This window comes from Leopardus geoffroyi, chromosome B3 (genome assembly GCF_018350155.1).
Source record: "Leopardus geoffroyi isolate Oge1 chromosome B3, O.geoffroyi_Oge1_pat1.0, whole genome shotgun sequence".
In the NCBI taxonomy this organism is placed as follows: Eukaryota; Metazoa; Chordata; class Mammalia; order Carnivora; family Felidae; genus Leopardus; species Leopardus geoffroyi.
The window spans coordinates 113,831,746-113,856,331 of NC_059337.1; the positions used below are offsets into that span (position 1 = coordinate 113,831,746).

A 24,586-nucleotide genomic window follows, 5' to 3' on the forward strand; every position below is an offset into this window, starting at 1 on the left:
ATTTCAGACTCGGCTTGTACGTGGAAACTCTGGTTTTCCCTGCAATTTCCACTCTGTGAAATTCAAATATATAACTGCTTGAAAGTTATTTCAGGTAAACTAGTTTCACTCCCTCCATACCCTCTATCATTATTACTTAGTAGATCTTTCCCACACCCATTTCACAGATCTGAAAACAATTAATTTCTAAGCAATTAAGACTGCACAGCCCATCAGGGGATTTCTCCACCTTCTCTAGGAAGGATTTTCTCCTTTCTGCAGGGCAGTCAAGCCCTGGATTGAGAAGCCATTCCCTACAGCATGCCCAACCCTTGCTCCCCCAGTGGAGTGTTCTAGGTCATTGCTCTCAAAGCCCTTAAAAGTTCCTTGGGAGCTTTTATACATGTACCACTGACTAAGCCAACCAGGCGCCCCCACAGTCTGTTTTTATGAATAAAATTTTAGTAGAATGTACTTATGGTAATTTGTTTACGTATCGCGTATGGCTGCTTTCATGCTATAATGGCAGAGTCCAGTCGCTGCAACCAAGACTGTATGGCCTACAAAGCCCTTTACAGAAAAAGTTTGCTGATCCCTGTTTTAAAGTAAACACTTGTTTGAATCCCATCCTGGGCTTCTGGGGGTTGTGCTCAGATATATGTAATTTCTAGATTTTTCCAGGGATTGTGATATGCAGTGTTGAGAAAGTTGGTTATGAGTGCCCATTTTTTTTTTTTTTTAATTTTTTTTTTAACATTTATTTATTTTTGAGACAGAGAGAGACAGAGCATGAACGGGGGAGGGTCAGAGAGAGAGGGAGACACAGAATCTGAAACAGGCTCCAGGCTCTGAGCGGTCAGCACAGAGCCCGACGTGGGGCTCGAACTCATGGGCCGCGAGATCGTGACCTGAGCCGAAGTCGGACGCTTAACTGGAGCCACCCAGGCGCCCCATGAGTGCCCATTCTAAAGGTAGATGGAGTGGGGTTCTAAGCTCTGCTCCTATCCTGGGCAAGTTTTCTACCTTCTGAGCCTTAGTCTCCTCTTGGTATCATGAGATACAGTGGCACCTTTCTCTAGAGTTACTATGAAGATCCAATGCAATGATACACGCACTGAATGCTCAATGTTATTACCACCAGGGAAGGGGAGGCATAGCTTTCTGCTCACCACATGCCGCGGCACAGCTCAGGACTGCATCCTTTATGTTGCTCAAGTCATCCACATCTCGCCCATACACTTCTGTGAGCTGAAGGGCTTGGGGCCAATCTCTGGCCAGCAGGGCTTCCTTGAAGGCCTCAGTAAGCACGTCTAGAGCACTGGGAGAGTGCAGGCCCAGGAGGACGGTAGACAGACTGGCCCGACCACAGAGACTCACTGCCAGGCTCTGCCCCTGCTCAGTGGTCCGTCGTAGGGGCTCCCAGGCAGCCATGAGGGAGGCCTTAAGCATAGGGAACTGTTCCAGGAGGCGTTCACACTCCTGGGCTACCTGCTCTGCACTCAGAGGCACTTCCCTGCGGCCACGAAGCTCCTTCCATGACAAGCTGGGTTTGGTGAGCTTTGACCCCTGGGAAGCTCCTAGACAGGCCACTGTGGCCAGCAGCTTTGAGCGGGACTTAAGGAAGGCCAAGGCAGAAGAGGTAAGGGCTGGGAGTGATGAATCCCTTGGGGAGGAGCGGGGCTTTCTCTCCAGTGTGGGATTCCCAGTTGGCTTCGGGGAGCTCAGTGTAGAAAGTGGGAGGTCATTCAGGCAGTGGGAGGTGTGCAGCTGGACCATGACGCCCAGCTGGGTCACAAGGGATGATGTCTGCTGACTTTGCTGGGAAGAGCAAAGGGCAAGATGCTCACAGCAGCAGTTAACAATGACCTTCGGCACACTCAGGTTGAGCCCCTCTCGGGCCAGAAGGACTGCCAGCCTGGACGGAGAGAAGCAGACAGCATGTAAGACCTGAGTGCACAGGTATATCACCCAAGTTCAGAATTTTTTTATGCTTATACAATCAAATGTAAATGCAGGCTCTTTGTTATTCTTACTCTCTCTCTCCCCCCTGCCTCCCCCCCACCCCCCAACCCCAGACAAAAGGTAGCCTATTAGAGCCACTGCTCTGCCCTTGCTTTTTTGTTTGATAACATACCTGGGAGAACTGTCCACATCCCTCTACAGAGAGACCACCTAATTCCTATTTATAGCTATACAATATTCCATTATAGGTGGAACCATAATTTAACCAGTCTTTTATTAGTGGACAGTGGATTTTTCTGATCTGTTGCTACTACATCTAAGGCTGTAATAAAATGACTTTGGATAAACACCATTTTTCACATGTCAGTAAAGCCACAGGATAAATTCCCCAATGTGATTGCTAGATCAAAGGATATATAAATTTGTTTTTTGTAATAAATATAGACAAACTGTCTTCCCACAGGGGCTGTACCAATTTATATCCCACCAGCAATCCATAAGAATGCTTGTTTTCCTATGGTGTAGTCAACTCATGAGCTATCAAATTTTTGCATTTTTGCCTATTCATGAATGAAGATTCACCCCTTAATTTTATGCTTGCAACATAAATGTTGCGAGAGGTGGTGAGAGAGGAACAACTGAAATTGAACTTTAATGTAGCTGTGTAAGAGTAAGTGCAAATTAAGGGAAAAATCTGGAAGAAATCCCTACTCTCTGTACTGAATTCAAGCACCACCCCACTGAGCACTCCTTAATGAAACCATTAGGAAGGCCCATCCATGCTTCACTCCCACAGAGTAGCTCCTACCTGTCTGGGGGAACTTGTCGCTCAAGCAGGAGGTGTGACACAAGTTGGGAAGAGCTCTGTTGCAGGAGAACAAATGGATTTCCTACCTTGACTTCCATGTGATCTGCAAAGAGAAACAAAGTGACCTTGGTTTTCACCAATGACTGCAATAGCTCAGAGCCCTGTTTCCCAGAATTAATAAAGAAGTGCAGTATCAAAATGAAGACTATACTGATATAGTCAGTAATACTTTCTGACTATAGTCAGAAAATACCTGGTATTTTCTACGTAAAGGGTATTCTCAACATGACGCTGACCACAAGTTGACACCTTACCACTGCTCTAAAGACTTCCAACCACAGACAAACTTTAGTGGGTAGGTTTGGCCCCAAACAGCTCATCCTGCTCTCTTAAATAGGACTGAAGTGCACGCAGTACTCTCTCTGTGGACTCAAGCAAGAACCTGGCCCTCAGATCACAGACATGATTCGTCTCTGGGTCCTCAAATCCACAATGGTCTGAGAGAGGTGTTTTTGCCATTAATGCAGTCAAAATTTATTCGGTACTCCCATGTGCTGTACAGCTGTACCCAACAGTGAGCAAGCAGGGATGAATAAGAGGGGACCCTATAAATCTAGCGTTCTTGGCTACTGCTGTACCCAGAACCTCTTAATTGAGCACCTTTCCTCTTCCCTACCTTAAACACTTGCAGGCCAGTCACAACTCCCTTTCCTCTTTCTTGCTACTTACCGGGCTCAGAACTCAAACTCCGAAGGAGAACCGCGGCCATGGTGCTGCAGTAACTGAAGAAGGTGCCTAGGTAGTCAGTCTGTCTGCTGCCTGCTGGGGTCTGTCTGCCCAAATTCTTCTGGAGGAGCTGAGTCTGGATGTGCACAGGGTGGGCCTCTGCCTCTGGAGCTTTCTGGGCCGCCTGCTCCACCAGTGAGGAGAGTGGAGTACTCCTGGGCTCTGGGAGGAGTTATGGCAAGAGAAGGGATGGAGGCCTTAGTCTCTGCTTCCAGCTCTGGGTCAATGGGGCATCCTATAGCTCGGGTGCTATGCTTACAAGGCAGCTATAAAGTCCTAAATTGGTTGCCCTTACAAGTGATTCTCAGCCAGTAAGAGCTTTGAGTTTGCAGAAATCAGGGTGGATAGTCCTGTTTTCACCCCAGTGTCTCTGGGGTGGAATGGCTTGATGAAGAGCACAGCAATCCTTTAGGGAAGGTTGATAAATATTTACTGAGTACCTTCTGGGTGTATTTCTCATTAAGAATGAGAAAAATGTTTAAGTCAAAAAAAAAAAAATGAATGAGAAAAATGTATCAGCTAAGGGAGCATTAAGCATCCCTTCACTTGAGGGGCTGGGAAAACAGGTGGAATTAGCTGTGAGACATGCCCTGGCTAAGAAGGGGCTTCATGAGCCCAGTTCCGGAGTCCTAAGCCTCTGCCCCAAAGTGTTCCTTCACTCTCAGCTATCCCCTCTCCCCAGCTCAGCCCTCATCTGCTGCTGCGCAGTCGGGCCGTACCTGGCAGCTGTAGAGCCTCTCTCAGCGCCTGGAGGACTTGTTCCAGCTGCTGGGACAGGGTGGTGTGGCCGGCGACACAGTCCTCGGTTAGGCTGGGCCAACACATCTGAAGCAGCTCAGCTATGCTGCACCGTGGAGGGCCCCCTCCTTTTTCTTCTACACTCTCTGTGGAAAGCAAATGAGAAAAAGTGAATGCTGATGCTGACCTAACGCTCCAAGTTTAGGAGAAAACAAAACAAACAAACAAAAAAAAGGGAGAAAAGCAGCTCACCCGATTTAGTTTGTCCAGCTGATATAAGTGGATAATTGAGAATCTTACTGATTTGCTGAAGAACAACAGGAAAACCTCGAATGCCATCAGCATTGAGGAGTACCTGGTCTAGCCGCCGACCTGGAAATGGATTGAAGAGGGAATGCAGAAAAAATAAGGCACTTTCAGAGACTGATAACTCAGTCTTGTACTTACCTGTACAGTTTTGTCTTCCCCAACATTAAAGAGGAAATATATGCTGTGCCATTTTGGTGACAGCCAGCTTACCTGGTTTATTCAATGTCTGAGGTTCCAGGGCTACCTCCAGCCTGATGCCTCAGCTGCAAACAGCAGCGGGCACACGGTCTCTAGCACTCTATGGAACTGCTGTCCCAAGCCAAACACTTGTGTGGATTTGCCTTGGTACAGTCCTCAGCTGAGAACTTGAGCTGGGATCACATCTGTCTTCTCTCTTTGCCTAAAGGGGCATCTTGACACCCTGACTAGACTATAAACAACTTAATGGACAGAGATTATTCCTTGTATCTCTCATACCCCCTACACTTTGGATAATCTGGAAATAAGACTAGATACTATTGATTGACATGAAACCATTTCAGCTATTAACAGTTTGGATATTATCTCCTTTCATTTTTGGATGAGTACTAGAAAAAGGGGAGGGAAATTGTTCAATAAGAACAGCATTGCATATGCCACAATATACTTTCTTAGAAGGTCTATGTGAACATTAAAGGACATTTTAACAACAGCTCAGAAAGGATTTGTAGAGGCATGCAGAAAAGAGGTACCACAGCAGGCCTGGGGCTGCTATCCTTAGAAGGCCTGCCTGCAAGGTTGCCACTGGCTGGCATCTACAAACTTGACTAAATAATGGTTTCTGACACTGATATAGAGCTTGCCCTAGATGATAAGAGTGGCCAGCTGTGCCTACACTGTGTGTACAATGTGGTTTATGCTGAACACCTGTTTCCTTTTGAGAATCTAGAATTTTGGTACACGCGGGGCAGAGATGCGCCCCCCCCCCCCCCCAAACAAAACAAAACACAACAAAACGTTGGGCATTGAGTCTCTGAGCTTCCTTGGATACACTTGTCACAGCTCATTGCTAGAGGAATTAAGCACATCCTGTGTGAGTCCACAGGGAGAAGACTCCTGGAAGCTATGCCTGGCTTCCTCCGGACTTTATCCCATGAGCCTTTTCCCTTTGCTGATTTTGCTGCGTATCTTTTTGCTGTAATAAATCTTAGCCAAGAGTATGACTACATGCTGAGTTTTTTAACTTCTCCTAATGAATCACTGAACCTAGGAGTGGCTCTTATATCATGACCTATTCACCTTTCATCTCTCCTTACTACTGAGAGGTGCTTTGTCCAACGTTTGGTGTATCATGGATGGGTGGAGAGTGGAACTTTGCCTAATTCTTCACATTCCTCTACGTTCATATACTAAATTCCTCCAAGAATTCAATATACACGTTCTGGGACATTATTAACCCAAGGTACAATCCTCCCTCTAACTGTGATCCATGAAATATTCCCTTACACCTGGTTTACGAACTCAAGACTGTTCTAGGTTTTAGATTAAGTGGGGTTCATTCTTCAGGAGGCATGCAGTCTGAAGGCACAAATTCCACTTATATCATTTTTGAATATATATTTCTTCCTTGAATTTATCTATAAACCAGAAAAGAATTTCCCTAAATTACTGCAGACTGCCAAGTCTATTAAGACGACAAAACTCTCAGACTATATTTAAGCCACCAAATTGGACATGAGAAAATTAACTAATAATCCTTTTTCCCTATCTCTCCTAGCCCAAAAAGCATTTTCTTCTAATCCAATTTATCAAGCATCTCAGAAACCCATCCCCCCATTTGAGAATTAAGGAATACAGCTAAAGAAGCACACTCACCCCGGCTCTCGAGGCTAATGTTTAGACGTCGTTCAGCTGTTTCTAAGAGCTGCTTGCAGGTTTTCCAGAGCTGGCACTGAGAGCAAGCTAGGTCAAATGCAGCCATGGCAGGGGGACTGAGGTCTTCCAGAACCTCTCTCAGGGGAGCAGTGGGCTCCACCAGGGTGTGGCTTATCCAAAAGTCCTCCTGGAGGGTGGGGATGGGTTCTCCAGCGGTGCTGAGCAGCTTGTCAGTCACATCAGAGATGGAGTAAAATACCATTCCTGGACACCCAGCAGTGGAGTAAAAAGCAAGAGGTTAAGATGATTCTTACTACGACTTGTATTTTGAAAAGTAGTTATTTAAAAAAAAATGTTTTAAAAATTTTTTTTTTTTTTTTAACGTTTATTTATTTTTGAGACAGAGAGAGACACAGCATGACCGGGGGAGGGGCAGAGAGAGAGGGAGACACAGAATCGGAAACAGGCTCCAGGCTCTGAGCCATCAGCCCAGAGCCTGATGCGGGGCTCGAACTCACGGACCGCGAGATCGTGACCTGGCTGAAGTCGGACGCTCAACCGACTGCGCCACCCAGGCGCCCCTAAAAAAAAAATGTTTGAGGGGTGCATGGGTGGCTCAGTTGGTTAGGTGTCCAACTCTTGGTTTCAGTTCAGGTCATGATCTCACAGTTTGTGAGTTCGAGCCCAGCACACTGGGCTCCACGCTGACAGCACGGAGCCTGCCTGGGATTTGCTCTCTCCCCCTCTCTCTCCCTCTCTCTCTGCCCCTCCTCTGCTCTCTCAAAATAAATAAACTTAAAATTAAAAAAAAAATGTTTGAGATCCTTCTGCATGGCATTATCTTTTATGCATATTAGTACCATCATTACAGCCTGGCTTTATGGCATGAAAACAATGTTACATAAAGGAAGACCCAGACTCAAAATGGTAGAGATGATTGGGGGCTTCTTCCCAATGGGAGCTAAAGAAGGGAGCTGAGAAGTAACGAGGTGACTCTGTGTGTGCTAATCAGAAAAGATCTCTAAAACGCATTGCTAAAAAAGAAAAAAAACCAAAAGGTAGAAAACAGTACTTATTCTTTTTTTTTTTTTTTAATTTTTTTTTTCAACGTTTATTTATTTTTGGGACAGAGAGAGACAGAGCATGAACGGGGGAGGGGCAGAGAGAGAGGGAGACACAGAATCGGAAACAGGCTCCAGGCTCTGAGCCATCAGCCCAGAGCCCGACGCGGGGCTCGAACTCCCGGACCGCGAGATCGTGACCTGGCTGAAGTCGGACGCTTAACCGACTGCGCCACCCAGGCGCCCCAAACAGTACTTATTCTTAAAAGCCCATTTATATTAAAAACAAAAAGGATGGGGCGCCTGGGCCGCGGCGCCCCAAACAGTACTTATTCTTAAAAGCCCATTTATATTAAAAACAAAAAGGATGGGGCGCCTGGGCCGCGGCGCCCCAAACAGTACTTATTCTTAAAAGCCCATTTATATTAAAAACAAAAAGGATGGGGCGCCTGGGTGGCGCAGTCGGTTAAGCGTCCGACTTCAGCCAGGTCACGATCTCGCGGTCCGGGAGTTCGAGCCCCGCGTCGGGCTCTGGGCTGATGGCTCAGAGCCTGGAGCCTGTTTCCGATTCTGTGTCTCCCTCTCTCTCTGCCCCTCCCCCGTTCATGCTCTGTCTCTCTCTGTCCCAAAAATAAATAAACGTTGAAAAAAAAAAAAAAAATAAATAAATCCCACAGGAAGAGCTTAACGGAGTAGCTGAAGGGGCAGGTATGTGACCACCCAGCTTAGGGAATTTGGGCACAGCTAGAGACCGACTCTGTGTGTGTCAGGACTGCTATGCTTCAAGGCAAGTGTCCTGCTCTGGATTTCTGCTCACCTTTATGAGGAGCCTGTGATTCGGTGGCTTTTCCCCTGGTACCCCCCTCTTCCAGCGCCCTCACCGCCCTTGTGGCACCTGCTGCTGCTGCGCTGCCGATGGCTTGTAGAGTCGAGCGGCCGCTGCCTGTTCTCCGAATGGTGCTGCTCCCGCCATCTGAGTTCTGGTTTTCAATCTTGTGCTCTACCCGGGCCAGTTCCTGGATCACCTCTTGGTAGCGCTCCACAAACATCAGTTCCCCTGAGCTGGGCGAGGATTTCAGGTTGAACATGAACACCACCTGCCACAGGACAGCAAGCATGGGTTGTGCTGGTGCCGCAGAGTTGGGGACTCTAGAAATATGAGATCTTGCCCAATATCAGACTATGGCCCCAAGACATCTGCTTTGTAGGCTTGTGAGAGAACCGAATATTAGAAGATTGGATCAAATATAGAAATAACTCATAAATGTCAGCAAGAAAGCCACTAGAGCCCCAGTAGAAAATAGGCAAAAGATGTAGATAATTTCAAAGAAAAAATACATATGACTCCTATATAGATGAAAAATATTTTCCCTTACCAGTAATCCAGGGAATTTAAGAAACATTAATACCGTGTTGCTTCTATCACAATGACAAACTGTAAAAATAAACCCTCACGGAGTGGTGGTAGAATGAACTGTCATAATCTTTTTTGAAAAGCAATTTGACAATCTATAAAGTTTTAAAAATGTGTATAGTCTTTGACTTAGTAATTTTTATCAGAAACTCTTAAGGAAATAATTCAAAAGACTTAATGTCTAAAGGTGATAATCTTGTCACTATTTATTACAACTATTCCACGGTTGAAAAGAATCTAATGTTGAGTAACAGGAGAATGGTCAAATGCAGCTACTTGATCAGACTACTGTGAGGTCACTATAATCAGTTATAAGGCAAACATAAAAAAGGCTCTATGTAAAGTTTTAGATTCACAATAATCTTGGCTATAGAAAAGTCATGCATAACTTGGAAAAATACTGGCAAAAAATACACTTTATCTTTAATATTGGTAATTCTGGACAACAGGGTTAATACCTATTAATATTTTTTGGTAGTTTCTTACAATATTCATGACTTACTCTGTAACCAGCTTAAGAAAATAGAAATTTTATTTAAAAAAAAAAAAGAAAAGAAAAGAAGGTCAAGGCCCCAGGAAAGGAAGAGGAGGTGAGAACATTTAGGAGTAAAGCCTCTTGGGAGATGGGAAGGTGGGGTGTCCTGGCTGATTTCCTCTCTGGATTTGGGTGTAAGAAAGGTTGGCAAGGGTCTTGTTCTCCCCCAGAGGGTCAGAATTATCACTATCATTCAAGTATGGGATCTAAAATGATCAGAGGAAGTTAAACCAAGATTCTCCCACCACCTAGATTTCTCCTCAATTTATTCCTCAACAACTGAACTCATGTGAAAGAAAAATTCTGAACTATGTGTTAAGGGACCAGCCCAAGTGTGATAAATATACAAAGAGAGTTTTAAAAACCAGAATAGTAGATTGTTATGCTATTAAATTTAAGCAATTTTTTGTAGAGGATTCTTGCATTTCTCACAGCTTGTACATAATCCTCTTAACATTCCCATGAGGTAGGACAAGCAGGTAGTACATTTCACTCCAATTTTCCAATGAGGATATCAAATTTCAGACAGGGTAAGAGTCTTTCTGACCTCTACCTGTACTTTTCCCTATATAACATGAACATCCTAGTTTGGTACCCCCTCTACTTCTTGTATAGTGAATTGGCATTCTAGTTATTAAAAATTGTCTGTAGGGGGGCCTGGGTGGCTCAGTTGGTTGAACATCTGACTTCGGCTCAGGTCATGATCTTGCAGTCCGTGAGTTTGAGCCCCGCGTCAAGCTCTGTGCTGACAGCTTGGAGCCTGGAGCCTGGAGCCTGCTTCAAATTCTGTGTCTCCCTCTCTCTCTGCCCCTCCCCCACTCATGCTCTATCTCTCTCTCTCTGTGTGTCAAAAATAAATAAAAACATTAAAAAATTTAAAAAAAATTGTATTATGATTTTTCACTATATAAAAATACATATGTGTTCACTGAAGGTGTTCAAGGAAAGAAACAAAAAAAATGTTTTGAAGTGATGGAATTGTGGCTAAATATTTTATTTTATCTTATTAAAACACTGTTTAAGACAAAACCCCAATGATTCAAGAGCTTAAATCTCCAGGATGAATCTTGAAATCCACAACGGTGAGGACTGGGTCTTGATACATGGATACCCCCGCAGGTGCTCCCAGAGGCTCTGGTTGCACACACATCTAGCTTTACCTGAAGCCCCACGGGCCCCGGACAGCTACAGGCTGCCTTAGTATTCTTTACTAGGATGAGGTATAGCCTGGGCAGCTAATACCTGCCACACATGTACTCCCCTTACCTGGTGGGCTTCTGCAAAGTTCCCCCGGAGGATGCAGGATGCCAGCAGTGACTCAGGTGGGGAGAACATCATGGGGATGACTGAACTTTGAGACTGAGGCTGCAATCGGCCATCCAGCTCGTTCCTTCCAGACACAGTGTTCAGACTTCCTTCTGTTGGGACACAAGAATGTGGGTGCCAAGGAAGCACTAGAAATTGAGGGAAAACTATAGTGCTGACACTTCCCACCAGGCTCTTATATCTTCAAGGTCCTTCTCTAAAAGTTCTGTAAATGGGGCTTAGTTTTTCCACAATTGAAGGGCAAACCTATGCTATCATCTTTGAATATAAGACTTAAGGACCATTCTTGGGTTATTCACCTCTGTTTCTGCTGATGGGTGACTCAACTGATGGTAAAACAGTCTTTCCCCTCTTCCCCGCTGAAATCTGTTTGGCCTTCTGCAGAACTAACTTTTTTCTTCTTTTTTTAAATGAATTGAGATATAGTTGACAGATAACACTGTATTAGTTTTAGGTGTAAAACATAATGTCTTTATATATGTATATATTGTGAAATGATCACCAAAATAAGTTAACATCCATCATTATACCTAGTTATAAACTTTTTTCTTGTGATAAAATTTTTAACATGTACTCTTTTGGCTACTTCAAATATAGAATACGGTACTGGTAATTCTAATACCATGCAGTGTATTACATCCCCAGGACTTATTCATCTTGTAACTAGAAGCTTGCATCTCTTAGAACCAACCTTCTTGAACACAGGCATGAACTGTTCAGTGCAGGATTTTACACCATGGTGTAGGGCAACTCTGTATCAGGGCAAAGCCGCTTGAAGTTGGTAACTGCTTGGGACCCTCATACCTGAAGTACTTGTGCTCAGCTCACTACTTGTACTTTCCAGGGATGGATTGGAACCTTTGTCCCGGCCATCTAGAGGTATTAGGAAGAGAGAGAATCAACCATCAATTCCTTATAGTGTGGAAAGTGAGAGGTCAGCTTGAAGCCAAGGTCTGGGTAGTAAAAGTGAGAGGGTGATGGGTAACTATTACATCTGTGCTCTTTCTACAGCAAACACAAGTTTATACAGACCAAAGGTGAAGGGTGGGCTTAATATGGCCCTCGTGTTCAAATGGGTTGTAGCTTATACCAGTGGCTTCCAACCTGTGGGTCTTAGAGCCACAAGTTACTTCTAGGGGCCAGCAACCCCAATCTGCTAGTAAGCACTGTCAATATTCTGAGAAAATAGAAGCACAACTATTAATACCAGGAAGTGGTAGGGTGCAAAGGAGGGCCACAAAATTTTCTGACATAGAAAAAGGTATCCTTGAAAAGGTAGGTAACCAAGTATAAGACCCAGTCTGCCAAAGGCCATGATATTTAAAGCCCTGGAGGAAAGCTTCTTCTCAACACCTGCTTTCCAAAGTGCTAGGGCTTGTGAATGGAGGCTTGCTATTGTTTAGTGTGGTCATGGGAGGGTGCTATCAGCACCATGCATAGGAGGCTCCTTGGTTCTCTGTTTGGAAAGGAACAGACAGTGGTAGGAAAGAGAAGATAAATTGTGCGTTCTTGGGCTGGATGGGTCAAGTGGATGCAAACTATTTTGACTCAAACCCATTAGTTGGGCAGCTTAAGGGTCTTAACAACTCAGTCTTGAAGTTTGAAGGTTTCTCGTGTGGTATCCTCCACCCTACTTGGTATGTTCACTTTTTTCATTGCCGCTTAGCTAGAGCCTACTCATTGTTCTGAGCTCAGTGCAAGAGTCAACTCTTCTGAAACTTCTCTCTCTAACCCTTCCCTAAATTGTAGACTATGCTGATCTCTTCTAAGAGATTCCTTCTTCGGGCCATGCCTCAGTACAGTTTAAGTTTTTCATATATACTGTTAATACAGGTAATTTACAAATTCTTTGAAGGCAAAGTCCTGGTTCATGGCTCATTCACAACCCTCAAGCTACCTAGCATTGTTCAGCACATAGGAAGCTCATGAATTCTTTGTTGTTTATTTACTTATTTACTTACTTATTAACTTATTTATATTTAATTTAATTTTTAAAGCTTTTTAAGGTTTTTAGAGTTTATTTATTTATTTATTTATTTTGAGAGAGAGCATGCACGGCATGTGCAGGGAGGGTCTGAGAGACAGGGGGAGAGCCCAAGCAGGCTCCACACTGTCAACACAGAACCTGACATGGGGCTTGATCTCACGAATTGTGAGATCACGTCCTAAGCGGAGATCAAGAGTCGGATGCTTAGCTGACTGAGCCACCTAGGTGCCCCAAGACTTTTTCTTTTTAAGTAATCTCTACACCCAATTTGGGGCTTGAACTTACAACCCTGAGATCAAGAGTTGCATGTTCCATCGACTGAACCAGACAGGTGTCCTTTCCCTTAATTATTTAAAAGCCAGCACCAAAAACCATAATGGAAAATTGAATATCTAAAAATGTAATACTACTGAATAATGATCCTGTTTAAACTCCTTAAGAAAAACTCATAATCGAAGCCTAAAGACAAAATAGAGAAAACACTGTAGCACATGACAGAATTTTTTCTTAATGTGTAAAAAGTTTCTTACAATTCAGTAAGAAAGCAAACCAACTGAAAATATGGACCTTAGAGATGAACAGGCAGCCCAAAGAAAAATATAAATGGCCAATATATACATGAAAAAACATTCAATTTCAAGCTAAAAATTAATATTAAAATACTAAACATAAAACATAAAAACCATTATCATATTAATAATACTGGCAAAGATTTTTTTTCAAATTGATACTACTCATTTTGGATGAATGCATGTGCAAATAGGCACTCATGTATAGTTGGTGGGAATATAAATTGGTCCACCTTTTTTTAATTTTTTTTTTTTCAACGTTTTTAGTTTATTTTTGGGACAGAGAGAGACAGAGCATGAACGGGGGAGGGGCAGAGAGAGAGGGAGACACAGAATCGGAAACAGGCTCCAGGCTCTGAGCCATCAGCCCAGAGCCCGATGCGGGGCTCGAACTCACGGACCGCGAGATCATGACCTGGCTGAAGTCGGACGCTTAACTGACTGCGCCACCCAGGCGCCCCAAGGTCCACCTTTTTTTAAGGCAATTTTTTAATATCCATATTTTATATCTTTGACCTTGCTATTCTACTGCTAGGGACTTATCCTATAGATATAGTCACACAGACATGTATGTATGAACAGACATATATACAGGGTTATTTACTACAGCATTATTTTTAAGAGTAAAAAACAGGAAAAAATTTAAATGTCCACAAAGGGTATATATAACCATGGAATGCTAAGCAGTCTTTAAATTACAAGGGGAGAAAAGGTCTCAATACATAGTATGATACATCTGTGTATTTAAAAGCATATAAGTGAAAAATACAATCAAGGCTTTCAGTATGTAACGGTAAATAGAGTATGACGCATCTGTATATATAAAATGTGGGATATGCTTATATTGCATGGGAAATTTCCGGAAGGAAACTATTAGCAAGGTTACCTTGGGGGAGTGGGTCTAGGATAATCTTAGATCCCTTGTGTTTGTTTGGATCATGTGCTTTATTTTAAAGAATACTAGACAAGTGGAGCATCCCACTTGCCTGGTGCATCGGAATGAGGCGTGGGGAGAGCTCTTCAGATTACCTGGCCGGCTCCTTCTAGTCCGACGCCCCCGGCGGAGACTTGGGTGCCGTGTGGCAATGGGCCGGTATCTTCGGGAAGGTTGTTCCTCTGAAACGGCAAACAACAGGTCACAGGGAGAGTGTTCAATTTTGATTTGACCCACCTCCTGGGGTAACTGGTAGGAGATCTGGACAGGCTCTGAGACAGGTTTCTAACACTGGTTGCTACGGTAATACGCCCTGAGATAAGGTGTGACTCCCACATACTCCTTGCTCTCTCCCACATTCCTGGGATATTTTTCCTTCCTCACTTTCAGGACCCACTGGCTCTCCACCTGCTCTCACCTGAGCCCTGGTTGCTTGATACCACCTTGTATCTCCACTGGGCCTCAGAAAGAACCTTGGAAAACCGGTGCAAGCGGCTCTGCAGTCCGTCTCTGCTTCCAGAGCAGCTCTGGCCTTCTGGGAGCTTTGGCTTCTCAGGGGGGTTGTGGCTACTGAGTTTATCCAGCTGCTCCTGGAGAAGCCTGAGGAAGGCCCCTATTGCAAATTCATCAGCCAGGAACCCACTGATACCACTAGTAAAGTGCTTTAGGTCCAAAAAGCTGTGCCCATGGGGCTCTGGGGAACTGTCTTTTGGCTCTGTCTTCAGACAGCTTGGGATTATAGAAGCAAGGCTCCTGGGGACTCCCTGGCCACCCCGTTCTGACTTCTTCTCAGGTTGTGCTATGTGCTGAGGGCTCTCTGATGGTGACCTCAAATCCATCAGGCCCTTCCTCCCAACGTCATCATCCTCAGCATAGTCCTCAGGCAGGTGAGGCTCTGGGTGAAGATCGGCAGAGGTGATGAGGAGCAATGAGAAGATGTTTTCTAGAAGTTCCAGGCACAAAGAGTCAGGAATACTGCACAGATACTGTTGACATCTGGCCAGGTATGCTGAGAAGAGATCTGAAGCACCTAAAGAAGCATGTGTGAGAGAAGAGGCCAGAGAAAGAGAGAAAATGCAAATATTAGAAACATTACTTGCCAGACTCAACCATTCTCACAACTTTAACTCTTTCATTTTTTGATGACTAAGGGAAGCAGTTATAGTCAGAAAAATATGAGGCTAGTCAGCCCTGTCTTTTCATGATTTGTGGAAAGATTTTGCTACCTTAATTAAAAGTACAGCTTACTGAACACTCATCATTTTGTTTCTGTTCTTTAAATATTATTCCTGGAGTGCCTGGGTGGCTCAGTTGGTTAAGCGTCAGACTCTTGATTTCGGAACAGGTCATCTTGGCTCAAGTCCTGATCTCAGAGTCGTGGGATCAAGCCCTGTGTCAAGCTCTGCTCTGGGCATGGAACCTGCTTAAGATTCTCTTTGTCTCTCCCTCTGTCCCTCTCCCTCTCTCATGTGCCCTCTCTCTCTAAAATAAAAAAAAAATATACATATGATTCCTCATCTCTGACAAGCACTTTGTATTTCAGTTCTCGGAATGAAGGTATCACGGAGGCTCCTCATCCCTCAATCCTACTTGCATTCAGTCTTACACTAAAGGTGATCACGAGCTACCCAGATCTCTTAAGAAATACCATTCTCAGAAGTGCAAGTCTATTCCAAAGCTGCATGGGAGAGAAAACTGACCCCTAGTCACAGAGGGCAAGTTAAAGAATTATAAGTTATTAAGAAAAACGAAACAGGATAAAACATGAGGTTCTGTCATAATGTAGGTTGTGACCCATGATATTGACTCAGAGAGCTACATTAAAAAAAAAAAAAAGAACAGAAATATATCAAGACTGTGCTCCACTTGAAGGGTATTATTTCCTAAAACTTAGCATATATATCATATATATATGTGTATATATATATATATATACACACACACATATATATCATGTAAATTATATACCTAAGTGCAAACAGGAATGTGATGTAAGATGCTATTTTCACTGTGGGTTGTAGTTAAAAAAAGAAGCATTCGGAAAATAATATACTATGTGAACAGACTCCGTTAGAACTTAGCAAATCACCTGTTTTCTCCATGTCCTTTTGATTCACTCAGGCTGATAAATGGATGAAATTATTCCTGGGCATAATAAAACCAAGGCCACCTCCCAATCCCACGAAGAACTCACTGGGACAGGCTGTTACCAGCTTATGTGAGTGATGGGGTTCGGGGGAGAAGTGCTGTACCTGGGGAGGAGACAGAATCATTTGCTGGCTCTGCAGCCAAGGCCAGGTCCTCAGAAGGGCTCTCTCTGCATTCTTGGCACTGGGAGTGCTGGTGTGAGTTCACACAGAGGGCATAGATGGCATACTTCATGGCACAGAAGCTCTGGTACAGGGTCAGGTTCTGACACTGGCTCAGGTGCTCAGGGACTGGGGCATCGGCTGAATCTGAATTGTAGAGAAACAGGCAGAACATCACAGTAGGGTGTCTCAGGCAGGAGCTGCAAGTGTGGCTGAAGCAAAGACACACTGCACTTCAGGCTCAGTGTTCTCATCCTCTCTTCTTGCTGTCAGTTTGACTTGTGCCCTTTCTGGGCCCTTTCCTCCAATCAATATCAATGCGCAGTCCCTCTGTTTCCTTTTCCCAGCAGCTTCCCTTCTACATGGCTGTTCACTGTAGCCTTCATGGCCATTTAACAAGTCTTTCCCTTATATTTCTTAAAATACCTGTTTTCTTTTTTAAAAAAATTAAAATGTCAAATTAATATTTAGTCTACCTAGTGTCACATTATACAAGAGATAGACTGAGTAATGAGAGTAAAGGCAACAAAAAATTAGAAACAAATATTTGACATTTTTAAGAAACTACTAAAGCAGAAATCAAGAAATCACAAACTGTTGAAATTCTTTGTACTCTAATTCTCTAATTTCTCCTTAAAAAAAATTTTTTTTAGGGGCGCAGTCAGTTAAGCGTCCGACTTCAACTCAGGTCACGATCTCATGTTTGTGAGCGCTCTGAGCTGACAGTGTGGGTTTCTGACATTTTAATCTGTCCCTAATTCTTTCCATAGCAAAAATACAACCTGCTCAAACCATCTATATGTTGCCTACAAGAGACTCACTTCAGATCTAAGGACACCTGCAGATTGAAAGTGAGGGGATGGTGGGGTGCCTGGGTGGCTCAGTTGGTTAAGTGTCTGACTTCAGCGCAGGTCAAGATCTCACAATCTGTGAGTTCGAGCCCCATATCAGGCTCTGTGCTGACAGCTTGGAGCCTGGAGCCTGCTTCATATTCTGTTTCTCCTTCTCTCTGTGTCCCTCCTCTGCTTATGCTCTGTCTCTCTCTGTCTCAAAAATAAATAAAAACATTAAAAAAAAAATAAAAAAAAAAAAGAAAGTGAGGGGATGGAAAACCATTTACCATGCAAACAGAAGTGAAAAGAAAGCTGGGGTAGCAATACTTATATTGGACAAAATAGACTTTAAAACAAAGACTGTAACCAGAGACAAAGAAGGGCATTACATAATGATACAGGGAACAATCCAACAAGAGAATACAATAATTGTAAATATTTATGCACCCAACACTGGAGCACCTAAAAACATAAAGCAACTATTAATAGACATAAAGGAAGAAACTGACAATGATACACTAACAGTAGGGGCCTTTAACACTTCGCTTACATCAATGGACAGATCACCAGACAGAAAATCAATAAGGAAACAGCGGCTCTGAATGACACATTGGACCACATGGATCTAACAGATACATTCAGAACATTCCATCCCAAAACAGCAGAATACACATTCTTTTCAAGTGTACATGGAAAACTCTCCAGAATAAATCACATGTTATGCCACAAAATAAGTCTCAGTAAAATCAAAAAACAATGAAATCATTTCCTGCATCTTTTCTGACCACAATGGTATGAAACTAGAAGTCAACCACAAGAAAAAATCTGGAAAGAACACAAATACATGGAGGCTTAAGTAACGTGCTGCTAAACAATGAAAGAACCACCAAGAAATCAAAGAGGAAATAAAACATGGAGACAAATGAATATGAAAACACAACGGTCCCAAATTGGATATAGAAAAACCTGTTTCAAGAGGGAAGATCATAGCAATACAGACCTAGTTCAAGAAATAAGAAAAATCTTAAATAAACAACCAACTTTACACTTACAAGGGCTAGAAAAAGAAGAACAAAGCCCAAAGTCAGTAGAAGTAAGGAAATAATAAAGATTAAAGAAGAAATAAATGAAATAGAGACTAAAGAAACAATGGAACAAATATATGAATGAAACCAGGAGCTGGTTCTTCAAAAAAAATGAACAAAATTGATACACCTTTAGCCACATTTATCAAAAAAAAAAAAAAAAAAAGGGAGAGAGAGTGAGCTAGACAGCATTCAAATAAATAAAATCAGAAACAAAGGAGAAGAAACAACTGATACCATAGTCGTTTTTGTTTAATATGAGAGAATATTATGAAAAATTACATGCCCACAAATTGGCAAACCCTGAAGAAATCGATAAATTCCTACAAACATATAACCTTCCAAAACTAAATCAGGAAGAAACAGAAAATTTGAACAGACTAGCAATAAAACTGCATTAGTAATTGTAAAACTCCCAGATCCTGGACCAGATGACTTCACAGGTGAATTCCAGCAAACATTTAAAGAAGAGTTAATAATACCTATTCTTCTCAAACTATTACAAAAACCAGAAAAGGAAGGAAAGCTTCTAAATTCATTCTATAAGTCCAGAATTATCCTGATATCAAAACCAGATAAAGATATCCCAAGAAAAGAAAATTACAGGCCAGTATTTCTGATGAACATAGACGCAAAAATCCTCAACAAAATAGAAAACTGAATCCAATAATACATTAGAAAAAATGTATTCACTATGATCAAGAGGGATTTAACTCCAGCAGGGATATAAGCGTGATTCAATACTCACACATCGACCAACGTGATATATCACATTGACAAAAGAAAGAATAAAAACCATAGGATCATCTCAACAGACGTAGAAAAAGCATTTAAGAAAGCACAACATCCATTCATGATAAAAACTCTCTACAAAGTAGGTTTATAAAGAGCACACCTCAACATAATAATTAAGACCATATAAGAAAAACCCACAACTAACATCATACTCAATGGTAAAAAACTGAAAGCTTTTCCTCTAAGATTAGGAACAAGACAAGGATGTCCACTCTCACCACTTTTATTTAACATAGTATTGGAAGTCCTAGCCACAGCAATCACACAAGGAAAAAAAAAGTCATCCAAATTGGTAAGGAAAAAGTAAAATTTTCACTATTTGCAGATGACATGATAATACTATATATAAAAAAACCATAAGACTTCACCAAAAAGCTATTAGAACTGATAAATTAATTCAGTTAAGTTGCAGGATACAAAATTAATATATAGAAATCTGTTGCATTAAAAGAAAAACATACAACCTGCTCAAAAAAAGAAAAGCATTAAATGTAGTAAAGCAAAAAAGAAGAAAAGAAATATTACCCATGATCCTACCAGCTAAATATAACCATTGTTATGTTCTGGTGTAAGGCCTTTAACAGTTTTGCATACATATGTGGATATGTATTTAAATTGACTGTAAGGATATTTTATGCACTATTTAATTTTCCTACTTCTTAAATATTATAGTACAAGCATTTGATTATATTTCTTCATGGACTAAATTTCTGATGGTTGCAGAGTTCCACTGAATGAATCCCTTCCCTAGGGATTCTTCTTGGGCAGGACATACAGTACTTAGGGATGCTTTGCTACTATGATGTTGCAACAAACCCGTTTATGTATATACTTCCTAGTGATTACTTCTTCCAGGAAGTAACCTCAGCTTCACCAAGATCAGGGTGATATGAAGAATAAGACCAATACTGTTCTATGCCCCTGGCCTCAATATGGTATTACTGATCAGGGCCAGGATTTGCAAGTACTTGCATGACCCTGAGAGTGAGTAACTCCTTATATTTTGTACCCCAGATGCCTCTCTTGCCTCAGCTTAATCCCAGTTCTATTAATGTCTTCTTTTGCCTTTTCCAAGTTCAGGTTTTACATGTGTCCTGGTGGGTCACCAGGAATCCGATTTAAAATACTTCTCTGGAAGTCTTTTGTACGTGTATGTCGAAAACAGTTCTAGTTCCTTTAGGAAATCTGGTAAACAAATTGCCTACTTTTCCAGAAAAAAATATAGAATGTAGTAACACTGGTTTTCCAATCAGTGGCAGGTCCTTTTAAAAAGTAAATCAAAGCAACATATAGGTTGAGAAACATCTATTGACACATGAAAACATTAGTTTCTCTGAAAGCTAAGTGTCCCTAGCCTGTGTTCTATGTTATAAAGTGATTTTTGGAAGCAAAAAGAATTGAGTTTTAAGCAGAGATCCAAGGCTAAAACAAGGCTTTATTATTGCTTTAGGCAAGTCTTTCTTCTAAACTTCATGTGTTTAGTACATTAAGAAGAAGAGACGAGAGGGAAAGGAAGCATAGAACCTGCTAGGAGAAAGCTTATAAAGCACGGAAAGATTCACCAAGAACTTGCATAAATATTGTCAATGACAGTGTGAATGACAAACTCAGAGAGCAGGTCCTAATTCCGCTTCACTGGGATGAAGGTATGTGAGTGGTTCCTGCGATGGTTCCACAAGTACAAAGGTTTCTATGGGACTGTTCTCGTAGAATTCCCTACACCTCACTGAGAAAGGAGAGGTATGCACCCAACATCTCATAATCTGATTGGGGCAAATATGGATAATTTAGCAGGTGTCTGCTGGACCACCCACCTTGACAGATCACATCTAGATAAATCCTGTGTTAAAAGAAACTGGTATAGGATTGTCCTAAGAGGGAAGCTTGACCAAGTCACTCCATCGCCAACTCACCATGCTCTTGCTGGGGGTCCTTGGCTGGCACCATCTGTAAGAGCTTGAGAACATCTTCCTCCCTGAGAGCTGGAAGGTTGGTAAGGTGATGGAGGGAGTACAGCACAGAGTGGCTGTCTCCACCATGTAAATGACATAAGAGATCTCTCTTTGGTATGGGGTTGCTGAAGGGCAAAATTGAGAGGATGGAAGAGAGTCAGTTTAAAGAACTGCTCTAAGAAAGACCATCTCTATTCCCTCTTGTTCTCTCTCTGGCCGAATACAGCATAGGTTCATTTCCCTTAACACTAAATTCTAGTTGGTCTGGGATACAGCAGAGCATTTATTTACTGTTAGGAAAGTACATCCACCGAGTCAGCTGTACTTATCCAGAAAGGACCTAGAAAGGACCTTTTAGGTCAGTAGGATCTAGAAAGAGCCTATAGATTAGGCTTCCCAATTTCCATACTCTTCGTAGCTAAGAGCTGACCCAAGCTTCTCTGCTTTGCTTTGAGTAAGGCCACTTCCTCTTCTGCCTACTCTACTTTAGGAAGTGCTGGTCATGTGTGTGAAGAACAAAACATGAACCTGGATCATGGGAAGATCTAAGGCTAAGTTACCAGGGAAGCACAGCTTTGCACACAGTTCAATATGCAACTGTTGAGAATAATAAACTTGTGATCCAGGATAACACATGCCTAAGAACGTGGACCACATTTACTAGCTGTGTCACTTTAGGCATGATATTCAACACTTCTAGGCTTAAGTTGTTCCACCTTTAAAAGGAGGGCAATATTGGCATCTGCCTCACAGAACTATTGTGAGGCTTCAGTGAAATCATCCACTGAAAAGGCTCAGAGCAATGTCTGGCATATAGTAAGTACTCAGGAAATGTGAGCTTTTGTTCCTTTTATCACTGTCATCCTCAAAGTTTCCTCTAGTTTTAATCTCATCACTATGGTAAAGATAATCATTACCTATGTTTCTTTCCTGGCTTAATAGCTGGAACGATTATTAGTTGCTGGTCAATGCTGTCAACTCAAACGTCAATGTGGAAGGTGGCTTGAAATGGCCACATGTGTGGAGCATGGGATCAAGTGTGCCCAATGGTGGGAAGGGGGCTGGCCGCACAGGACTGTACCTGCTCTGCTGTACACACCACTCCAGGACCTCTAGGTGAGCCCACAGCCCATCACAGGCATCCCTGAGGAGCTTGTCACAGCCCTGGTCCTGCATTGACATGGAGAAGGAAGAGATGCTGACTCAGGAACCTGGGGTCAGGGATTGTGACCGACCTCAGGCCCCTGCATTCTGCCTCACCTCAAAGCCTGGTATCACTCACTTCTGGAGTAGCTCACACTACAGTGTGAGAGTTACCTGGGTCCTGTGGAGTGTCTGGAGCAGACTCTTGGCTGATGCTAGGCTCTGGCAGTGTGTCCAGCCCAGGAGCACGAGCAGTCGACTGAGAGGCCTGAATTCTCTGTCGAGTAGGCAGCCAAGACTTGGGAAGTCTTCCTCTTTCAGCAGCGTAAGTGCCGTCACCTGTAAGCCGACGGAGGCTGCTGTAAGGGGTTTTGTGGACCTGCCACTCATTAGGGTAGAAAGCTTTAGTTGAGCAGGGAGATGCCGGACAATGAAAAAAGTGGCCAGTTGAAGACAAAATGTTCACACTGTAAGCTCTCAGAAGGCAGAGACTGACTTCTGTTGTAACCCCAGGTCCTAGCACAGTGCCTGGCACACAGGATGAGGTTAATAAATACCTGTTGAGTTCAACTAAAGCTTGGCTGCGGTCTGGAAGGAGAAGGTTAGACAGATTAAATTCCCGTCAGCTAGGCAACATATTGCTGCCACAGTCTTTTCTTCCTCACACCTTCCAGAAAGCTTATACATACCCAATATCTTAGTCCCCACCAAAGAGCGGATATAAAATGACTGCAGTTCTAATTAAGAATGATACTGGTTCTCAGAGCCTTCTTTCCCCTGGGACTGTGGGATGGACACACCCAATGACACATCACTAATTAGACTGCTTTGTGTTAGATAAATGAGTGGGAGAGAAAGGAGAAATGAAAAAGTCTATAGAGAATCCCTTGGTATTTCTGTGATGGAGAATGAATACGTTTGACTTACCAGGATCTGCTCGAGGAAGTGCTTGCTGTTGCTCAAGCAGTAGAAATAGGCTGATTTCCAAGCCTGGGCAGGGTCAGGATTGGAGAACAGGGCCAGCATTGCCTGCTCAGGATCTAGATGATCGGGGGAGACTAAAAATCAAACCAGACAGGTTACCAGGGAACAGGAAGCTCTTCTTTCCTAAGCTAAAGCCCATTTGAAAAACCAACAGACGTGAGAATTCACACTTTTAAAAACTTAAGCCAGGCTTTCTGTGCTTCTATCTTAAAGACTCTTTAACTTCTCTCAGTAGCTTCTGAAAAGCTCTTTCCTGCTATTGTTATTACTTTGTTATTTTTTTCCACCATTCCATCTTGGACTACAAAATCTGTACTTTTACAAAAGAACACCTTATCATTTTTCCTAGATTTCCTGAGCAACTTGGAAGGCACTAGCCTAGAGGAACTTCAGAGGTACAGCAGAATTACGAAGACACAAGGAGAAGCAGCAAAGGGAACACACCTTTTCCCGAGGGTATGGTCTTCGCTGGCTTTTCTGCGGCCTTCTCTGCATAAGTATGGCCATACAGGGATAGCAGGCTCCGTCCTGCCTTGTGGAGCAGGCAGCTGAGCACCCGCTCCTCCTGCAGGGGGTTCCCCTCAGCCCTGCAGGCCTCCAGTAGTTCCTCACAAAGGAGATGCAGCTCAACTTCGAGAGGCTCTGCAGGGCAATGCAGAGTCCGCAGGGCTCCATAGATAGCATCTACTTCACCAGGGGGCCCAGCGGCGGAGCCCCGCACAGCCTGAAGCGCCCTTCGAATGAAGTCCACCAGTGCCTTCTGCAGGGGCCAGCCACAGAGGCCAGTGCCGTCGTCTTCTCTAAGCAGGAGCTCCAGCAGGGCCTGTGCTGGCTGGGGACACTGCCTCAGAAGATCCCAGAGCACAGAGACGGCTTCTGAGCTGAGCCGAGGGGTCCAGCTATCCCGCCTCTGATTTCCGTCAAGCACAGGGCCTCCTGAATCTTGTGCTAGGGCCTCATATAGCTCCTAAATAGAGGATGAAGACAGGGATCCATGGGAGGCATGTCTAGAATGTTATCATTTATAAGCCTTGAAGCTTTCCCCTTTTCGGTAGAAATATGCACGTGTATATAATAGTAGCAGTAGCAAACACTTCTGTAGTAGTTACTTCCTGCCAGGCCCTTTACATAGAAAAATCAAATTAACCCTTACAAGAGCAAGACACTGCTATTATCATCATTTTACAAATGAAGAGATTGAGGCAAAAAAGATTGAGGCAAAG

The 24,586-nt window shown here is 43.1% G+C and overlaps 1 protein-coding gene across 4 annotated transcripts in view; it reads right to left on the reverse strand.

The window, feature by feature from the left end:
* The window catches only part of ZFYVE26 (zinc finger FYVE-type containing 26), an 84,125-nt gene that overhangs the window by 49,676 nt on the left and 9,863 nt on the right, over positions 1-24,586 (reverse strand). For all 4 annotated transcript variants that reach the window (XR_006705123.1, XR_006705122.1, XM_045451374.1 and 1 more), the window contains exons 5-21: positions 23,808-24,330; positions 23,307-23,437; positions 22,554-22,718; positions 22,318-22,406; positions 21,198-21,361; positions 16,515-16,718; positions 14,681-15,292; positions 14,358-14,444; positions 11,577-11,645; positions 10,713-10,864; positions 8,393-8,594; positions 6,437-6,700; positions 4,526-4,645; positions 4,255-4,419; positions 3,479-3,697; positions 2,750-2,852; positions 1,149-1,894 (exon numbers count right to left, since the gene is read on the reverse strand). Coding sequence is in view for 2 of the 4 variants with exons in the window: in XM_045451374.1 (XP_045307330.1) it covers positions 1,149-1,894; positions 2,750-2,852; positions 3,479-3,697; positions 4,255-4,419; positions 4,526-4,645; positions 6,437-6,700; positions 8,393-8,594; positions 10,713-10,864; positions 11,577-11,645; positions 14,358-14,444; positions 14,681-15,292; positions 16,515-16,718; positions 21,198-21,361; positions 22,318-22,406; positions 22,554-22,718; positions 23,307-23,437; positions 23,808-24,330 (4,015 nt within the window). In the remaining 2 variants the exon portion in view is untranslated. The remainder of the gene's footprint in view (positions 1-1,148; positions 1,895-2,749; positions 2,853-3,478; positions 3,698-4,254; positions 4,420-4,525; positions 4,646-6,436; positions 6,701-8,392; positions 8,595-10,712; positions 10,865-11,576; positions 11,646-14,357; positions 14,445-14,680; positions 15,293-16,514; positions 16,719-21,197; positions 21,362-22,317; positions 22,407-22,553; positions 22,719-23,306; positions 23,438-23,807; positions 24,331-24,586) is intronic.